Below are 19390 nucleotides of genomic sequence, written 5' to 3' on the forward strand. Positions count from 1 at the left end.
ACCATAGTAGGAGTATTTACATCACAGAAATAGGCAAATGCTATAAATCAGGGCTCCCCCTGCCCTCATAAAACCAGTTGTTAAGCATTTACCAGCACACCACTAAGTGAAGGGCAGAGGAATTCAAGCTAGATTTGATGCTATAAAGTTAAAAGGTGGTTTTAGGGGATTCACTCTTGGTTTCTAAAGAATAAAGGGAGAGGAAAGGTTTTAATTTTCAAAAACCAATTTGGGCTTTTCCCCCTTTTGTCAAATTCTACAACATAACCTGAGAGCACTATTTCTGTTGTAAGAATTTTCCCCGTAGTCAATGTGAAGGAAAAGGTTTTCTCAGCCTTGAGGTCAAAGAAGGAGATAGGTTTGAATAACTCTTATTTCTAACTGTATTTACAGGCAAAATGGTAAAAACTCTTTTAAGGCTGGGCACGGTGCCTCATGCCTGTAATCCCAGCACTTTGGGAGGCTGAGGCGGGCAGATCACCTGAGGGCAGGAGTTTGAGACCAGCCTGGCCAACATGGTGAAACCCTGTCTCTACTAAAAATACAAAAATTAGCTGGGCATGGTGGCGTGCACCTGTAATCCCAGCTACTTGGGAAGCTGAGGCGAGAGAATCACTTGAACCTGGGAGGTGGAGGTTGCAGTGAGTCGAGATCGCGCCATTGCACTCCAGCTTGGGCAACAGAGTAAGGCTCTGTCTCAAAAAAAAAAAAAAAAAAAAAAAAAACTATTTTAAATGAGGATGATATCTAAAAAATAGGATATCTGTTCATTTTAAAAATATATTTCCTTAAGTTCATCAGAAAAAGAGTATTTCATAATATAAAAACTATATGCAAAACTTATATGTAAAACTTAAATCCATAGGAACATTTTTAGGTAATGATCTATAATACACATTACATTATCCACATTAAAAAATATTATTAAGAGGAGAATCCACTGAAGAACAAAGAAAGCATACTTGGCCAAATTTTCAATTGATTCTCTGTCATTAGCAAATATATTAAAAGCTCCGTTGCTCTTCCATAAGAATCCCACTGAACCTTGACTGAATGCAACCATGGCAGGAACTTGGTTGTTTTCCTTCTTTGAGAATGTCATATGGAACTGCAGACCATCTTCAGGATAAAGGAAAATGGCATAGGAGCTGGAATCAGAGGAGGCTAGAACAGCCTGGAACGTGTTTCTCTGTGAAGATGAGTTAAAATTCAGTTACTCGGAAAAATATCTATAGATCTTAAAATGTGTTATTTGCCAGACTATCTATAAAGTGTACAGTGCTGTAAAGAGATGGCAATATTTTCACCTTATTCTAAAAGAAGAACTTTTGTAGCAAGAACCAAAGATTCCGGGATAGTTCCACTGAAATATCCCTAAGACTAGGTCAACATGACATTTTCTGATTAATTCATAAATATCTTCTGCATAACTGTGGCCCTAAGGTTAACGAAAAATTATACAGATGGTACCTCCAGATGGTGGCCTAAAATCTCATGCAATTTAGGAAATTTTTACCCACAGAATTTGTTTCCATGGCTGTTAACATATTCAACCACATTCATCATTTAACAAACATTTATTGAACCCAAGCACCATACAGTAGGAAAAAAAAGAAAAACATGAGATTTGGGAGAAAACAGACTTGGATCCAAATCTTTGCTCTACTCATTATTATGTGACCTTGGGCATGATACTTGAGTTCCCTAAGCCTCGATGTTTGCATCTGTAAAATGGAGATAAAACCACCTCCTTCACAGAAATGAGGAAGACTACATGAGGTCACATATGAAAGAGCAGGCACATGCCGGTAGCTCATGCCTGAAATCTCAGCACTTTGGGAGGCCAAGGCGGGCGGATCATGAGGTCAGGAGTTCAAGACCAGCCTGGCCAACATGGTGAAACCCCATCTCTACTAAAGATACAAAAAATTAACCGGGCGTGGTGGCGCATGCCTATAATCCCAGCTACTTGGCAGGCTGAGGCAGAAGAATCGCTTGAACCTGGGAGGTGGAGGTTGTGGTGAGCTGAGATCATGCCATTGTACTCCAGCCTGGGCGACAAGAGTGAAACTTTATCTCAAAAAAAGAATAAGAAAGAAAGAACGATCAGACACAGAGAAAGTATTCTTTAAATATTAGTACCTTTCCAACATGCCAGGCATCGTCCTGAGCTCTGTGGATGTGAAGAAAAAAATATGTGGTCCCTGCACTCAAGAATCTACGGTCTAGATGGGAAGGCTGACATTTGAACAAAACATTGTAAAACCTGAGGTTGCAGTCTGTAATCGAAACATTTGCAAAGCGCTGCAGGAGCTGTAAGAGGAAGCGTCCCATGCCAGGAGGGGTGGGAGCGCGTCCCATGCCAGGAGGCTGTGGTTGGTCAAGGCCTCACGGGAGGGCCCAGTCTGAATGAACAAGCAGGAGGAAGCTGCCACTTGTAGGGGGGTCACAGAGGGGATGTCCCAAGCAGAGAGGACAGCCTGTGCAAGATACTGTGGATTTAAAAAAAAGAGCGAGGGCAAGGTCAGGGAATTACATGTAATCTGGTACAGCGGCTACAAAGGGTATGTGGAGGTGGAACAGATTAGGCCCAAGAGGCAGGCAAGGGCTCCATACCAAGGGGCTGGGCGTTTATCCCCAAGTGAAAGGGAGGCAGTTGAGACATTTAACATTTAAGCTGTTTTGAAATTTGGCACTCAGACAGATAACAGTTGGCAAGCAAAATGTGTCATGCAGGCCCATAACAGACTTTCCCAAAGTGTGCTCTGTGGGATGTAATGTAACCTTTATGGAGCGGGGGAAGGGAAGAGGTATGGTCACAGGGTTGGAGACTGCTCAGTTAAACAATATTCGGCAAGGCTGGAATGGTGGCTCACGCCCTTAGTCCCAGCTACTTGGGAGGCTGAGGCAGGAGAATCGCTTGAACCCGGGAGATGGAGATTGCAGTGAGCCAAGATGGCACCACTGCACTCCAGCCTGGGTGACAGAGCAAGACTCTGTCTCAAAAAAAACAAAAAAACAAAAAAACAGCATCAGGCAAGTTGCAAGTTTCCTGACTGCAGGACTTTTCAGGGTGAATCACCAAGAGGGAGATACAGTTTTAGCATTTCCCAAACTAGAAGGCCTTTTCCTCAAGGACTATCTTGTGGGACTGGTGTTTTGCAGTAGACACTTTAGGAACCACCAGCCCGAAATACCTCCCATTTATATGAAGTGCTCTGGGACCCATTAGGTTTCTCTCTTCCTCATTATCCTATAAAAGTGAAGTTATGATAGAAAGAAATTATTTTTCCAAGGGAAAATCGAGGCCTGCCCTAAAAAGTCACTTCAGGCCTAGCAATGAGTTCCTGACCTACTAAAAGGCCCTGTTCCCTTCAAGGGCAAGCCGGTGCTCTACAGCCTGGTCCTTCAAGCCCTCCCTGATGACTGTGCCCACGGAGGTGCCAACCCTGGGTTATGATAATACTTGGGTTTTGAACCACTCACATGGTCCAAATGATCCTTATCTCCCCAACTAGAGTCTGGGCTTTACCTTTCTATCTTTGCATACCTCAGGAGTACTTTGCTATTTTCACCTTTTGTTTCATATTAATAATTTCTCTAATCAGAAACTATCCTTCTAGCCAGGCTCCGTGGCTCACACCTGTAATCCCAGAACTTTGGGAGGCCAAGGTGGGTGGATCATTTGAGGTCAGCAGTTTGAGACCAGCCTGGCCAATGTGGTGAAACCCCGTCTCTACTAAAAATACAAAAATTAGCCAGTGTGGTGGTGCGTGCCTGTAATCCCAGCTACTAGGGAGGCTGAGGCACAAGAATTGCTTGAACCTGGGAGATGGAAGCTGCAATGAGCTGAGATCGTGTCACTGCACTCCAACCTGGGTGACAGAGAGAGACTTCATCTCAAAAAAAAAAAGAAAAAGAAAGAAGAAAGAGAGAGAGAGGGAAGGAAGGAAAGAAGGAGAAAGAAAAAGGAAAGGAAAAGAAAGGAAAGGAAAGGGGAGGGGAGGGGAGGGGAGGGGAAAGGGGAAAGGAAAGAAACTATCCTTCCACTGTCTGCCACCTGAGGTAAGAGCAGCCAGGGGATGCCATTTATCAATGCCATTTTTGCCACGTAGCTGTCTTACCAGGAGCTGGCTTTCTTTATGTCTACTTGTCATTGAAACATAGTTATACAACCTTGCAGATCAGCTTTTGGAGGTTTAGGACCTGCAGGAACCAGCCTACTAGATTTCGCTTTGGATTTCCTGTCTTTATCAGTGGTGTATAATGTATGTCCAAGCAGCACAAACCGTGAAACCAAAGTGTATGGAGCCAGTGTGTCTGCTCACCTGCATTTGGACCTGGAGGAGTGCTTACCTTGCCTTCCTGGTCCGGCTCCCTGCTGGGCCCTTGGTAGGGGGCCACAGATTCCCAAGTGACAACCACCGCACTACTAGGTTGGAAAGAGATCTCTGGGAACCCTCTGTGGACACACTCTGCTGCCCGCTGAGTGATGGAGGGGGATAAGTCTTCTCGATAATAAACCTTCCCCAGGCCATCCGTCGTGTCCAAGTCTGCCAGGAAAGGGCCGATTGCACCGAATGTTGGTGGGAAGAGCCCGGGATGGGATTCTTTGGCCGGGGGTTCACTCGTAGCAATGATGCCATTTGTGGTGACCTGTAGAAAACCAAGTGTGGTTAAAAGGAATATGCAGAAACGGGTCCTTTCTCAGTAAGACTGAGTGCCCACTCCCAGAATACTGTCACCAGTACCCATGCTATGTAAAATACAACAGAATCTGAGAGAGATACGAGCCTGAACTGCAGACCCCAGCATTCTTTTCTAGGCATAACAGGCTGTGTGAAAAGAGAACAAGAGTCATTATTCAAATCCCAGTGAATTTACTCGAAAAAGGGAGTAATCACTCCCTACCAGGACTGCTAATTGGTGTGCGTACAAAAATGGTTGGGAGCCTGGGCATCAAAGTGAGATCCCATCTCTACACAAAAATACCAAAAATTAGCCAGGCTTGGTAGAACGGGCCTGCAGTCCCAGCTAACTGGGAGGCTGAGCTGGGAGGATTGCTTAAGCCCTGGGCAATCAAGGCTGCAATGAGCCATGATCACACCACTGCACGCCAGCCTGGGTGACAGAGTGAACCCTTGTCTCAAAAAAAAAAAAAAAAAAGAAAAAAATGGTTAAGGTCCAGCCCCCACCTTTTAAGAAACCCACAATCCAGAAGGATAAGAGAAAGGACTGACACAAAGAGATGACGACACAATATAGTGTCAAGAAGCAAATCTGTATGGGGCATTATGGTATCACTAATTATTTTGAATACTTTAATGTGTCAGGATAATAGCTAATATTTACTGAATACTCACCATGTTCCAGGCATTTTACTAATATCTAATGCTCAGAAGAACTTAAGACTAGGTACTGCTGGCCGGCGTGGTGGCTTACGCCTGTAATCCCAGCACTTTGGGAGGCCGAGGTGGGCAGATCACGAGGTCGGGAGTTTAAAACCAGCCTGGCCAACATGGTGAAACACCGTCTCTACTAAAAATTCAAAAATTAGCCGGGTGTGTGGTGGCAGACACCTGTAATCCCAGCTACTCGGTAGGCTGAGGCAGGAGAATCACTTGAACCCAGAAGGCAGAGGTTGCAATGAGCCGAGACCGTGCCACTGCATTCCAGCTTGGGCAACAGAGCAAGACTCCGTCTCAGGAAAAAAAAAAACAAAAAAACAAACACTAAGAACTACTAATATCCATATTTTTCTGATGGGGAAAATTAGGCAAATTCATCAATGTGTCCAAAGTTACCAAGTAACAAGTGGCAACACTGGGATTTGAACCCACGGAGTCTGACTGCAAAATTGGTCCTTTTCCAAAACTGGTCCTTTTAATTACTTCATGAACTGCCTCCTTGAAATCAGTTATAACTGCCTATTAAAAGATATCAGTGGCCGGGTGTGGTGGCTCATACCTGTAATCTCAGCACTTTGGGAGGCCGAGGCGGGTGGATTACCTGAGGTCAGGAGTTTGAGACCAGCCTGACCAACATGGTGAAACCCCGTCTCTAATAAAAATACAAAATTAGCTAGGCATGGTGGCACATGCCTGTAATCCCAGGTACTCGGGAGACTGAGGTAGGAGAATCACTTGAGCCTGGGAGGTGGGGGTTGCAGTGAGCCGAGATAGCTCCATTGCACTCCAGCCTGGGCAATGAGAGAAATTCCGTTTAAAAAAAAAAAAAAAAAAAAAACGATATCAGTGTTCATACTCAGCTAAAACCCATTCTCCTTGGGAAAATGGGAAAAGGGCCCCTGAGATATTATGGCAAACCGCCCCTTGGTGTGGGGGCACTCAGGCTCACCAACGAGGTCTAACACCCCCTCACTTTCTTGTTAGTACACAATCCACTGATGACATGGAAGACCAAGCCAGTGATAATTTTCCTTAGATAATCTGTGAACTGAAAGAAAAAAACCCCTAGCTGGGCGCTGTGGCTCACACCTGTAATCCCAACACTTTGGGAAGTGGAGATGGGTGGATCACCTGAGGGCAGGAGTTCGAGACCAGCCTGGCCAACATGGCAAAACCCTGTCTCTATTAAAAATACAAAAAAAAATTGGCCAGGCATGGTGGCAAGCGCCTGCAGTCCCAGTTACTTGGGAGACTGAGGCAGGAGAATCGCTTGAGCCCAGGAGGCGGAGGCTGCAGTGAGCTGAGATCGCACTGATGCATTCCAGCCTGGGCAACAGAGCAAGACTGTCTCAAAAAAAAAAAAGGAAAGAAAGAAGGAAAAAAAGAAGGAAGGAAGGAAGGAAGGAGGGAAAAGAAGGAAGGAAAGAAGGAAGGAAGGAAGGAAGGAAGGAAGGAAGGAAGGAAGGAAGGAAGGAAGGAAGGAAGGAAGGAAGGAAGGAAGGAAGGAAAGGAAGGGAGGGAGGGAGGGAGGGAGGGAGGGAGGAAGGGAAAAGAGAAAGAAAAAGATTCCCTAATCAAAAGGGAGAGATTTTGCAAACTGTACTTTATGTTACACTTTAAGAGCTACAGATTGGAAAAACACGAGTCCAGAATAGCAACCCTCAGTTGTTAGAAGGCCAGTGGATTTTCCAGGCCACTTGTTTCCCTCCCCCTCCCCCTCCCCCTCCCTTTCCTCCTCCTCCTCCCAGGGTCTTATCCCTCAGTCTCTTCACACCTCATTACTAGAGGAGAGGGCAGGGGCAGAAAAAGAGAGAGGAACTAAAGAGCAAACTCTCAATATGCCAAAAACTTGTTATTAATAAAAAGGTTCAATGTACAGAACCAATTGGCTCCCAGGTGAGGATTGGAACCAGAGCTCTGAGAGTGAAATGCAGACAACAAAACCTCCTCTTTTAACCACATGTTATGGGTTATTAACTCTTTGGGTGACATGTTTTCCATCATCACCAGGCACCAGCAAAGCTTTTCTAGAAGATACTGGCAGGCTGCGGAGAAGGGAGTCAGACAAGGGGCTTCTCCCAGCTGGTCCCTCTGTCTCCCTTCCAGGGACCCAAGCATCTCCTAGCACAAGCATCCCAGGGAGCTGCCGTGTGGGAGCGTGGGAAACGGCTCACTCTCTTCAGCCGCCAGAAGTTGGCAGTGAGCAGCTGCTGGTGGGAAGTGATCACAGGGAGGCCACATCCAGACAATTTAGTTTTACAAAGCTGTTTTCCAGTGAAATTTAAATCAGTCCAGGCCGGGCGTAGTGGCTCATGCCTGTAATCCAAGCACTTTGGGAGGCCGAGGTGGGCAGATCGCGAGGTCAGGAGATGGAGACTGTCCTGGCTAACACGGTGAAACCCCATCTCTACTAAAAATATAAAAAATTAGCCGGGCAAGGTGGCGGCGCCTGTAGTCCTGGCTACTCGGGAGGCTGGGGCAGGAAAATGGCGTGAACCCGGGAGGTGGAGCTTGCAGTGAGCCGAGATCACGCCACTGCACTCCAGCCTGGGTGACAGAGCAAAGCTCCGTCTCAAAAAAAAAAGAAATTTAAATCAGTCCAATAATTTTGAAAACACTCTCAGTGTCTTCTAGGCATGGGATTATTTCTGTTTTCACAAGGAGTGTTTTAAGAGTCAGGTTTTTAGACAAATGTCATGCAGCACTGCAAATGCTTTGGACAACGGTCATGTAACCCTCATTAGTATTGGCATTGGAAAATTATTTTTCAGCTGGTTTTACTGAACATTCAGCTCAATCGTCTGTGATAATGAAGAAAGATGACTTCAAAGATAAATATAACGTGCAGAATGGCCAGAAGTTTCACTGAATTCTTAGCTTTAAACTTCTACCCTGTAAACTTCTTTTTCCTGGAAGTAACAGTTAATAGCAAAGTTGATGAACAATATTCCCGTCTACTTGGGTGCAAGTCTCATTTTGCAAAGTCTGTCAAATGCGTGATGCTCCTATCAGCCTTGTTCCTTTTCTCCATCTTTTGAAAGTAACATTGGGCAACTCAACAGCAGAAGGGCAGGGAGCAAAAAGGGAAGGGACACAGGCACTCAGGCGGAAGGAGGCACAGACTCGAGCACAATCCCCAAGGGGACTGGGCTGGGGAGTCCTCAGGCCCGTGCGGCCACTGATGCCCAGGCCATCACCAACATTGGCTCAGTTGGTGAAGCCAGGAAACCTGGAAGTGGGTCCTGGTTCCTTCCGCTTTCTCACCACCCACGCTGCATGTCCTATCTCCAACTACAGCAGGTCCTCAAATAACTTCATTGCATTCAACGTTGTTTTGTTATAATGTTGATGAGAAAAAAAAAAAAAATCTATTCCCGGCTGGAGCCACCATCTGTGTGTCCGTGTTCTCCCCATGTCTGCGTAGGTTTTCTCTGGGTACTCTGGCTTCCTTCCCCATCCCAAAGCTATGCCAAAGCTGGGTGAACTGGCGCGTCTAAACTGTCTGATGGTGAATGAGTGTGGGTGTGTGGGAGCCCTCTTGCGATAGGACAGCATCCTGTCCAGGGTGGCTCCTGCCTGGCACACTGAGCTGCTGGGATGGGCTCCGGCCACCCTCCACTCTGAACTGGAATAAGCAGCTGGAAAATGAATGAATGAATACAAATTATCACAGAATGAAAATGCATCAAGTACGAATAATCACCCAAATGCACACCAATAAATTATGCTGTATAAAAGCACTCAGCAAGCTGTCGGATTTGTGATTGTTTGTTTTTGAACTTCATGGATCAGAAGTGCTGACAATGTTGCTTTGCGAACATTTCTTCCTTGTCTGATCCCACTACCACCATGACCTCCATTATTCACTGATTCATCAAAAATTGGGTAAATAATACCTTGGTTGTTTTTATTCATCTTAAATGTATGTATAGCTCACATTTATTTATTTCAATGTTTAATACTAGAAGTGTTTTGGGCTTTATGGGAATTTTGGTGATGTGTTCCTGACCAGAAATAAGCCATAGGAACTTAAATGTTGTTTCTGTCAATTACCCTACAGTCAAATCGGTTTAGTTACGCATTTTTAGCTTAAAGCCACAGTATCCAAGAACCTATCCACAATGGTAAGTGAGAAGTTACTGTATATGGCACTTTCTCCATCTCAGCTACCACCAGCACGCCCCCGCCCAACCCCACCACCTCCTTAGTCACATGACTGGCCCTTCTTATCCTTATTCCTCAGCTGAAATAGTGCCTTCTCAGAGCTTCCTGGCATCCCCTCCAGTGGAAGCATCTTCCACTCACTCCTTTCTGCCTTCCCTCACACCCCCAGCCCCTGATATGTCTTCTTCCTGCCTATTGGTAGGTTCCGGCTATTCTCCCCACCATGTGGTCATTTCTTCAGGGTCAGGCACTCTATTTGTCTTGGTCACCACGGTAGTTCCAGAGCTTACACATGGTCTGATACATACGAGTCTCCCCACTTCTTGACTTCCTCCAACATAGGGGACAGGTAGGTTCAAAGCAGGATAAGACCTGTGTACCCAGGTTATTTTAGAAATAAGGCCTGAGGGTGAGCTCAGTTGTAGGTGATATGAAGGGTCAGAGAACTATGCATTACTGCCGTTCTTGCCACTGGAGTAAAATGCCAATTACTAAAATAAAAAGTGCATAACTTGAATTCAGTCATGTCTCCAGATCTAAATGCCAGTTTACAGGAAATATAGGAGACAAAAGAACATGCTAATGGACACAATGGGATGCAATCAGCAAAATCCAGAATATAAAGCACTAAAATGGAGAAATACCTAGTTTCTTGACAAATAAATTTTAAAGAAAAAAAAAGAGCTGGGGATTGGGGGAGGACCTGTAGATTTTAAAAGTTCTAAGAGATAGCTAGGCAAGGTGACTTGCTCCTATAATCCCAGTATTTTGGGAGGTGAAGGCGGGCAGATCACCTGTGGTCAGGAGTTGGAGAGCAGCCTGGCCAACATGGTGAAACCCCGTCTCTACTAAAAATACAAAAATTAGCTGGGCATGGTAGCAGGTGCCTGTAATCCCAGCTACTTAGGAAGCTGAGGCAGGAGAATCACTTGAACCTGGGAGGCGGAGGTTGCAGTGAGCCAAGACCATGTCATTGCACTCCAGTCTGGGCTACAAGAGCAAAACCTCATCTCAAAACAAAAGTCCTAAGAGACACATCTACCAAATGCAATGTGTAGGCTTTGTCTGGGCCCTGATTTAAACCAATCAACTGAAAAGCAAAATAAAACATTTCATGAAACCATTTGCACAATATTAGACAATATTTGCACCATTCGACAATATTAAGGAATTATTATCATTTCTTAAAGTATGATCATGATTTTACTATTTTGTTTTTTTAAAGAATCTTCTTTTTTTGAGACAATCTCACTCTGTCACCCAGGCTGGAGTGCAGTGGTGCAGTCTCGGCTCACTGCAACCTCCACCTCCTAGGTTCAAGCGATTCTTCTGCCTCAGCCTCCCAAGTAGCTGGGATTACAGGTGTGTGTCACCACACCTGGCTAATTTGTCTATTTTTAGTGGAGACAGTGTTTCACCATGTTGGCCAGGCTAGTCTGGAACTCCTGAGCTCAAGCTATCCACCCACCTTGGCCTCCCAAAGTACTGGGATTATAGGTATGAGCCACTGGGCTCGGCCTAAAGAGTCTTTTCTTTTGAGGTACATTCTGAAACATTTACAAAAAGATAAAATATTTGGGATTTGCTTAAAAATAATTCAGTTTGGGATGGGGAGGGAACATTAGGAATAAGTGAGGACATCAATGAAAGAAGATTAGTCTCAAATTGCTACTTGTTGGAGCTGGTAATGAATACAGGGGAGTTCATTATATTTTTTAGTATATTTGAAATTTTTCATAATAAAAGTTTATTTTTAAAAACCATATAACAGGCCTGGTGCGGTGGCTAACCACACCTGTAATTCTAGCTACTGGGAAGGCTGAGGCATGAGAATCACTTGAATCCAAGGGGTGGAGTTTGCAATGAGTCAAGATCACGCCACTGCACTCCAGCCTGGGTAACAGAGTGAGACTCCATTTCAAAAAACAAAAATAGAGTAAAAAATTGAAAAAAAAAAAGTATAACAAACCTGATTGATCTGAAATTCAGCAAAGAAGGGCAAATGGTTCTAATAGATAAGCCAAGACTAACATTCTCTGTCAGTGGGGCCTGTGGCTCATTGTCCTTGTTTTTGTTTGGTTTTGTTTTTCCAGGTTTATTGAAGTATAACTGACAAACAAACGTGTATAAGTTTAGGGTGTACAACGTGATTTGATACAGGTATATGTTGTGAAATGAATACCACAATCAAGTTGGCTAGCAAAGCTATCACAGATAGCCGTGATAGATCAACAGGACAGAACTGAGAGCCCAGAGGTGAACCCACATATTTACAGTCAACTAGCATTTGACAAGGTCACCAGGAACACACAATGAGAAAAGGCAGTCTCTCCAATAAACAGTGCTGGGAAAATTGGATATCCTCCTGCAAAAGAATGAAAATGGACCCCTATTTTATAGCACTCACAGAAATTAACCCACAATGGATTGGAGAATTAAATGTAAGACCTGAAACTATAAAACTCCTGGAAGAAAACATTAAGGAAAAAGCCCCTTGATATTGATCTTCACAATAACATTTTGGACATGACACCAAAAGCACAAGCAACAAAGCTAAAATGAAGAAGCGGGACTCCTTCACTGTCCTTTTTGTGTCGGTGAAGATCCACTTTATTATTTTATTTGTACTGATGCATCATATTTGTACATATTTATGGGGTACATGTGGACTATATATTGTGATACATGCATACAATGTGTAATGATCAAATCAGGATAATTAGGAAATTAACCACCTCAAACATTTATCATTTCTTTGCATTGGGAACATTTCAAAGCTTCCTTTCTAGCCATTTTGAAATATACAATATTTGTTAACTATAGTCACTCTACTATGCTATCAAACACTAGAACTTACTCCTTCTATTGAACTGGATGTTTGTACCCATTAACCAACCTCTTTTCATCCCCTACCCTACCCTTCGCAGCGTCTGGTAACCATCATTCCACTCTCTACCTCCATCCCTCATGATCTTTGAATTTCTTCCTTCCCCAGACTTTACTACCACTGCCACTCCCCTCCCAGGGACACAGGAGTGTTAGTTGCACTGGGCACATTAGACCACATTAATGAGCAGAAGATGGTGCTGGTGAAAGCAGATTTTGTCATTAAAACTAATCAAAAGTTACAGAACCTGAGGGACCCCATACAGTGCCCTGAGTCCAGAAAAAAGAAATCATGAAACCTAAGTATTACACAGCAGTCGCCAGTATTACTTTCTGTTCACTACATTTGTACTAGTTTAAAAAGTACACCAGGCTGGGCACAGTGGCTCATGCTTATAATCCCAGCACTTTGGGAGGCCAAAGCAGGTGGATCACCTGAGGTCAGGAGTTTGAGACCAGCCTGACCAATATAGTGAAATCTCATCTCTACTAAAAATACAAAAATTAGCCAGGCGTGGTGGTGGGCACCTGTAATCTCAGCTACTCAGGAGGCTGAGGCAGGAGAATCGCTTGAACCCGGGAGGCGGAGGTTGCAGTGAGCTGAGATTGCACCACTGCACTCCAGCCTGGGTGACAGAGAGAGACTCCGTCTCAAAAGAGTACATGGATTATGAGACCACGATTTAGTTTTTTTTTTTTTTTGAGACAGAGTCTTGCTCTGTCACCCAGGCTGGAGTGCAGTGGCGCGATCTCGGCTCACTGCAAGCTCCGCCTCCCGGGTTCACGCCATTCTCCTGCCTCAGCCTCCCAAGTAGCTGGGACTACAGGCGCCCACCACCGCGCCCGGCTAATTTTTTGTATTTTTAGTAGAGACGGGGTTTCACTGTGTTAGCCAGGATGGTCTCGATCTCCTGACCTCGTGATCCGCCTGCCTCGGCCTCCCAAAGTGCTGGGATTACAGGCGTGAGCCACCGCGCCCGGCCCGAGACCACGATTTAGTTTTTATGAATGTTGGTGAGTAAAAGGCTAGAGGAGAAATGTGCCAGAAAAAAAATTTTAGATTGCTTTTGATTCTCCAAACTCTCCATGGTGTCTCTCCTAGTTAACACTACATGCTTTTGGATCTACGATTCCCTCCTTCTTGAAAACCTCCTCAGCTGAGTGTGGTGGCTCACGCTTGTAATCCCAGCACTTTGGGAGGCTGAGGTGGGCGGATCACCTGAGGTCAGGAGTTTGAGCCCAGCCTGACCAACATGGTGAAACCCTGTCTCTACTAAAAATACAAAAATTAGCCATGCATGATCATGCACACCAGTAATCCCAGCTACTCGGGAGGCTGAAGGTGCAATGAGCTGAAATCTCGCCACTGCACTCCAGCCTGGGCAACAGAGTAAGACAGAAGGAAAGAAAGAAAGGAAAGAAGAAGGAAAGAAAGGGGAGGGGAGGGGAGGGGAGGGGAAGGGAAGGGAAGGGAAGGGAAGGGAAGGGAAGGGAAAACCTCGAAAAGCCTTCTTGATAATCCTCAGCTCATGTGCTTGGCCAAGTCTCATTTTCCCTTGTGAAGGCTTTCTGACCTCCCAACCAAGGTTTATCACATGTTTCTTTCTGTCTGCCTCTCTCTCTAAGTTTGCACTTGGCATCTTAGACCCCTGACTCCCAATGGCAGCAGCACATTCCTTGCTATATTGATCATATTGCAAAACCCTCATGGGGTGAATGCATTTCTGAGAAAGCCCGTCTGAATCACTGAGAGTGCTGCTGATAATAATAATGTAATACTATCATCTTAAGGTAACTTAAGGTAACCAAATATTGCCAAGGTGAGGCTCTTTGTGAATTTGCATTAAGGAGTAAAAACTTCTTTACTGAAAAACAGCTATGTCCAACATGTTGAGCAATGTAAATATTTCCCTGAAATACTGCTTACAATATCAGTTCACACTGGAAAAAAGTTCCTTTAGCAAAGTTAAACTTCAGCTCACTATGTGGCTAGTAAAACTAATGCCCCTTTACAGAACCATGTCTTCCCACTCACCCCAAAAAACACAGAAAAACAATACGACTTTTCATCCAGCTGCCCTAGGGCAGAGTATGTCAATTAGATCACAAAAAAACCCAGGGTGAAAATGCCAAGCACCACATGGGTAACAGCTGGAACCACTTATGTACAATTGTTTCAACCCAACTGACAAGAAGGGGATGGACAGAGCACCTAACTTATAATGGGAGGGCGTTTGCCATCTTAGAAAGCATTTCCTGTCTCATTTCTTCTTTCACGTGAACTTTCAGACAGTAAGAATCACTGGAGAAAGTCTATATGCAGATGCTCAAAAAATTTATAATTTATGTTAGATTTCTTATGTCCAAATACACCCTGAAAAAGTGAAACAACAGCCATTTTGGGGGGGCTTAAATGAGCCTAGTAACAGTCCCCAGGGCAGAAAGCGGCCTGCAATAGTTTGGGGGGAGCCTTCTCCAAAACGTGTGTTTAGAGAATACTTGAGGTAGAAACAAATAAGAAAAAAACAGCGTCCTTTTACAAATGCAAATCGCTGTACTGAGAAGACAGTGAAACTTGCAAAAGCAAACTCCATGGGTGGGAGGCAACGGGAACTTAAAATAATTTAACATAAAGAGTGGAAACCAGCAAACATTGGCTGTCACCTAATGTTGAGGTCCTTTACTAAGGCTCTTTTTATCTTTTAAATATCATACAACAGGCATTTAGTACAATCATCCCTGTTTTCACATACTTGAAACAGACAAGGAAATGACAAGAGATTTTAATTTAGCTTTAATGTCACACAGCCAGCAAGTGATGGAACCAAGATCGGAATCCACATCTGCTGGAGTCCATAACCCATGTTCTTTCTGTTACACTTGGCTGCCTAGTTTAGACACACTGGGGGCAAAAGTCATGCAAGTTGCAATGTTTTTTGGGATGGCTTCAAAGTTAGTGACTGGGCAGCTACGAAAAGCTGGAAAACAAAATGAATCCAAAAAAACGTAAAACACAAAAAGGAAGTCCAGAAAATAGGCAAATCCGGGACACAATCAAAGTGGAGACTGATTAATTTCAGCCTAGAGCCCACAAGTGGACCTGGAGCCTAATCCATTTGCAAGGCACTTTACAGTTTACAAAGCATTTTTACTGTAGTTATCTCATTAAACCTAGTAAAGATTAATATCATTCTCACTCTTTGAGAAAAAGTGAGTTTCAGTTTATGTAACTTGCCTAAGATCAAACACTATAAGTGCCAGAACAAAATTCCAAGTACAAATTGCAAGTGATTCCCATTAACTCCACAGAAGAAATGACTCTGGCATGAAATAGAAATAGAAGCAAAAGGATTAGTAAATAAAGCTGAGGAACAATCTAAGGGTTACCAGAAAGGGATCCCGATCCAGACCCTCAGAAAGGGTTCTTGGATCTTACACAAGAAAGAATTCAGGGCAAGTCCATAAAGTGAAAGCAAGTTTATTAAGAAAGTAAAGGAATAAAGAACAGCAGCTGGGTGCCATGGCTCACGCCTGTAATCCTAGCACTCTGGGAGGCCGAGGCGAGCGGATCACAAGGCCCAAGAGATCGAGACCATCCTGGCCAACATGGTGAAACCCCGTCTCTACTAAAAATACAAAAATTAGCTGGGCGAGGTGGCGGGCTCCTGTAGTCCCAGCTACTCAGGAGGCTGAGGTGGGAGAATGGTGTGAACCTGGGAGGTGGAGGTTGCAGAGAGCTGAGATCGTCCCACTGCACTCCAGCCTGGGCGACAGAGTGAGACTCAGTCTCAAAAAAAAAAAAAAGAATTGTTACGCCATAGACAGAGCGGCCCCATGGGCTGCTAGTAGCCCGTTTTTATGGCTATTTCTTGATGATACGCTAAACAAGGGGTGGATTATTCATACCTCCCTTTTTAGACCATATAGGGTAGCTTCCTGATGTTGCCACGGCATTTGTAAACTGTCATGACGCTGGTGGGAGTGTAGCAGTGAGGACGACCAGAGGTCACTCTCATCGCTATCTTGGTTTTGATAGATTTTGGCGGGCTTCTTTACTGCAACCTGTCTTATCAGGAAGGTCTTCGTGACCTGTATCTTGTGATGACCTGCTACCTCATCCTTTGACTTAGAATGCCTTAACCATCAGGGAATGCAGTCCAGTAGGTCTCAGCCTCATTTTACCCAGCCCCTGTTCAAGATGGAGTTGCTCTTGTTCACATGCCTCTGACATAAGAGTAATAGAGATGAGTCAACATTTTCAACTTAATCCAGTGAATGTCCAAGTGACTTTGGATCAGTTACCCCTCTCTTCTGCAGAAAATTTCTACCTGAGATTACTTTCCAACATTTAAAAATGATTGGGGCTTGTCCGATGGTAGTGGGTTATCAGAACTCATTAGTATTAGTATCCTTAAAGTTGATATACAACCCCCCAGGCTAAATTTGACTGGGAAAAAAAAAAATTGTTGGGTTCTTTAAATTTTAACTACTCGTGTGTCTATCAAAGAAGTAGCCCTTGAGGATGCCACACCAAGGGCCTTGGGGTGTAAGACCCCCAATCTCTGGGGAGACACATGTTTCTCCTTAACAACCTGAATATAGATATCAGAAGTTTACCTGTGGCAATTGGAGCCTAGTACTGTATTACACAAATTCCTTAACTTAAACATAAAAAATTACAGGAAAAGAGTTAAGTATTTATCTGTCTTTCCAGAAGGAACAGTATATCAGTGTTACCCAAAAGTCACGGTTGATGAGGAAAACCTCTTTACAGAATATGCCAGCTAATATATGCAGAAAGAATGACGGAAACAAGCAACCAGCAAAACAAAATAAAACAGCATCCTGCAACCTTTAATTTAATTACTGTTTCAGGCAAAGATCATCAATGGATGCTAAAACTATTAGGTGAAAGGTTGGTGGGCAAGGAAATAGATGATAAGGCCAAAGTGAGTGTCACCCTATAACTCAGTTGCTGCTCATGTGGGGAAAAATATAACTTGACAGGCATGATCTGGCTGTAATCTCCTTAACACCAGGTATTAATCTTAGCATGGCAAGTCAAGCAATAATCAGACATCACTTGCCTGCTGTTATCCAATGTGAAAAATACAGCTTCATTTATGAAGGATTCTTCTCTCTCTCTCTCTTTTTTTCTTTTTTTTTTGAGACAGATTCTCGGTCTCACTCTGTCACCCAGGCTGGAGTGCAGTGGCATGATCTCAGCTCACTGCAACCTCTGCCTCCCAGGTTCAAGAGATTCTCCTGCCTCAGCCTCCTGAGTAGCTGAGGTTACAGGTGCGTGGCACCATACCTAGCTGATTTTTGTATTTTTAGTAGAGATGGGGTTCCACCCTGTTGACCAGGCTGGTCTCATTTATGAAGTATTTTTGTTGAAAGATGCCCTACTCAACCATTAAAAAAAAAAAAACAACTTTTTTAAATGACCAAAGGATTTGAACAGGCATTTCTCCAAAGAAGATACACAAATGGCCAGTGAGTGCATGAAAAGATTCTTGACATCATCAGCCATCAGAGAAATGCAAATCAGATTCACAACACAGCACTTCACACCCGCTGGGATGGCTATAAATCAAAAAGTCAGAAATAAGAAATGTTGGTGAGGATGTCGAGAAATCAGAACCCTCATATATTTTTGGTGGGAATGTCAGATGGTGCTGTCACTTTGGAAAACACTTGGACGGTTCCTTAAAATATTAAACACAGAGTTACCATATGACCCAGGAATTCCAGTCCTAGGTATGTACCCAAGAGAAATGAAATCTACACATTTGCATGCATACCTCTTCTGGAAATGCAGTTTGTCTCAAAGATACCTTTTTACGGCCGATTTGTCTTAATCAGACTGAAACAAAGTCCTCACTTGCATTTGGTCAACAAGTCTCTGAAGTCTCCTTTAACCCACACCAGGTCTCCCTCCTTCTTCCCCACCATGCCATTTATTTGTTGAAAAAAATGTTGAAGAAAATGATAATCTTTTAAAGTTAAATCGTGTCAGCCATCTACTTAGAAATCTCTAATGGCCGGGCACGGTGGCTCATGCCTGTAATTCCAACACTGGAAGGCCGAGGTGGGCGTCTCACTTGAGGTCAGGAGTTCGAGACCAGCCTGACCAACATGCCCTGTCTCTACTAAAAATACAAAATTAGTCGGGCGTGGTGACACATGCTTGTAATCACAGCTACTCAGGAGGCTGAGGCAGGAGAATCTCTTCTTGAACCTGGGAGGCAGAGGTTGTGGTGAGCCGAGATCACGCCATTGCACTCCAGCCTGGGCAATAAGAGCGAAACACCATCTCAGAAAAAAAAAAAAAAAAAAGAAAGAAAGAAATCTCTAATGGCTCCTCATTGGTTCATAGAATAAAATTTTTAAAATCCTAACAGGCTTTCATTCATTCATTCATTCAACAGATCATAACAGAGCACTCACTATATTCCACGGGCTCGATCCTTAGTACCCAGCAGATGGTGGTGAACATGGTGGGCATGCACTCATGGGGCTCAGACTCTAACGGGGGAGACCGGCAACAAACAAATGAAATTTTAAACAATCAGCCAGGCTGAGGTGGGAGGATCACTTGGGCCCAGAAGTTTGAGACCAGCCTGGGTAACATAGTGAGGCTCTATCTCAAAAACACAAAAAGCAAACAAACTAATGTTAGGTGATTAGACATGCTATGAGGGGAAGGAGACAGCGAGGGGGTGGATGGGGAAGGGCCCCGCCCTGAAGAGGCTGCATGTGAGCAGAGGCCTGACCACAGGAGGGCGCAGCCCCAGGGAGCTTGGGGCGGGTGTCTCCGTCAGAAAGGAGAGGAGAGGTCCCCTGACCCGGATGGGATGAGCTGGCCATGGCCAAGGAAGAGAAAGAAGGCCAGGGTGGCTGCAGCCTGGCACATGAGGCGGACATGGGAA

General features: G+C 44.3%; 1 protein-coding gene across 2 annotated transcripts in view; it reads right to left on the reverse strand.

Moving 5' to 3' along the window:
- Positions 1-19390, reverse strand: part of NID1 (nidogen 1) — a 96772-nt gene that overhangs the window by 70872 nt on the left and 6510 nt on the right. For both annotated transcript variants that reach the window (XM_025389440.1, XM_025389433.1), the window contains exons 2-3: positions 4357-4656; positions 963-1189 (exon numbers count right to left, since the gene is read on the reverse strand). In XM_025389440.1, coding sequence (XP_025245225.1) covers positions 963-1189; positions 4357-4656 — 527 coding nt within the window. The remainder of the gene's footprint in view (positions 1-962; positions 1190-4356; positions 4657-19390) is intronic.

This window comes from Theropithecus gelada, chromosome 1, assembly GCF_003255815.1.
Source record: "Theropithecus gelada isolate Dixy chromosome 1, Tgel_1.0, whole genome shotgun sequence".
Classification (NCBI taxonomy): domain Eukaryota; kingdom Metazoa; phylum Chordata; class Mammalia; order Primates; family Cercopithecidae; genus Theropithecus; species Theropithecus gelada.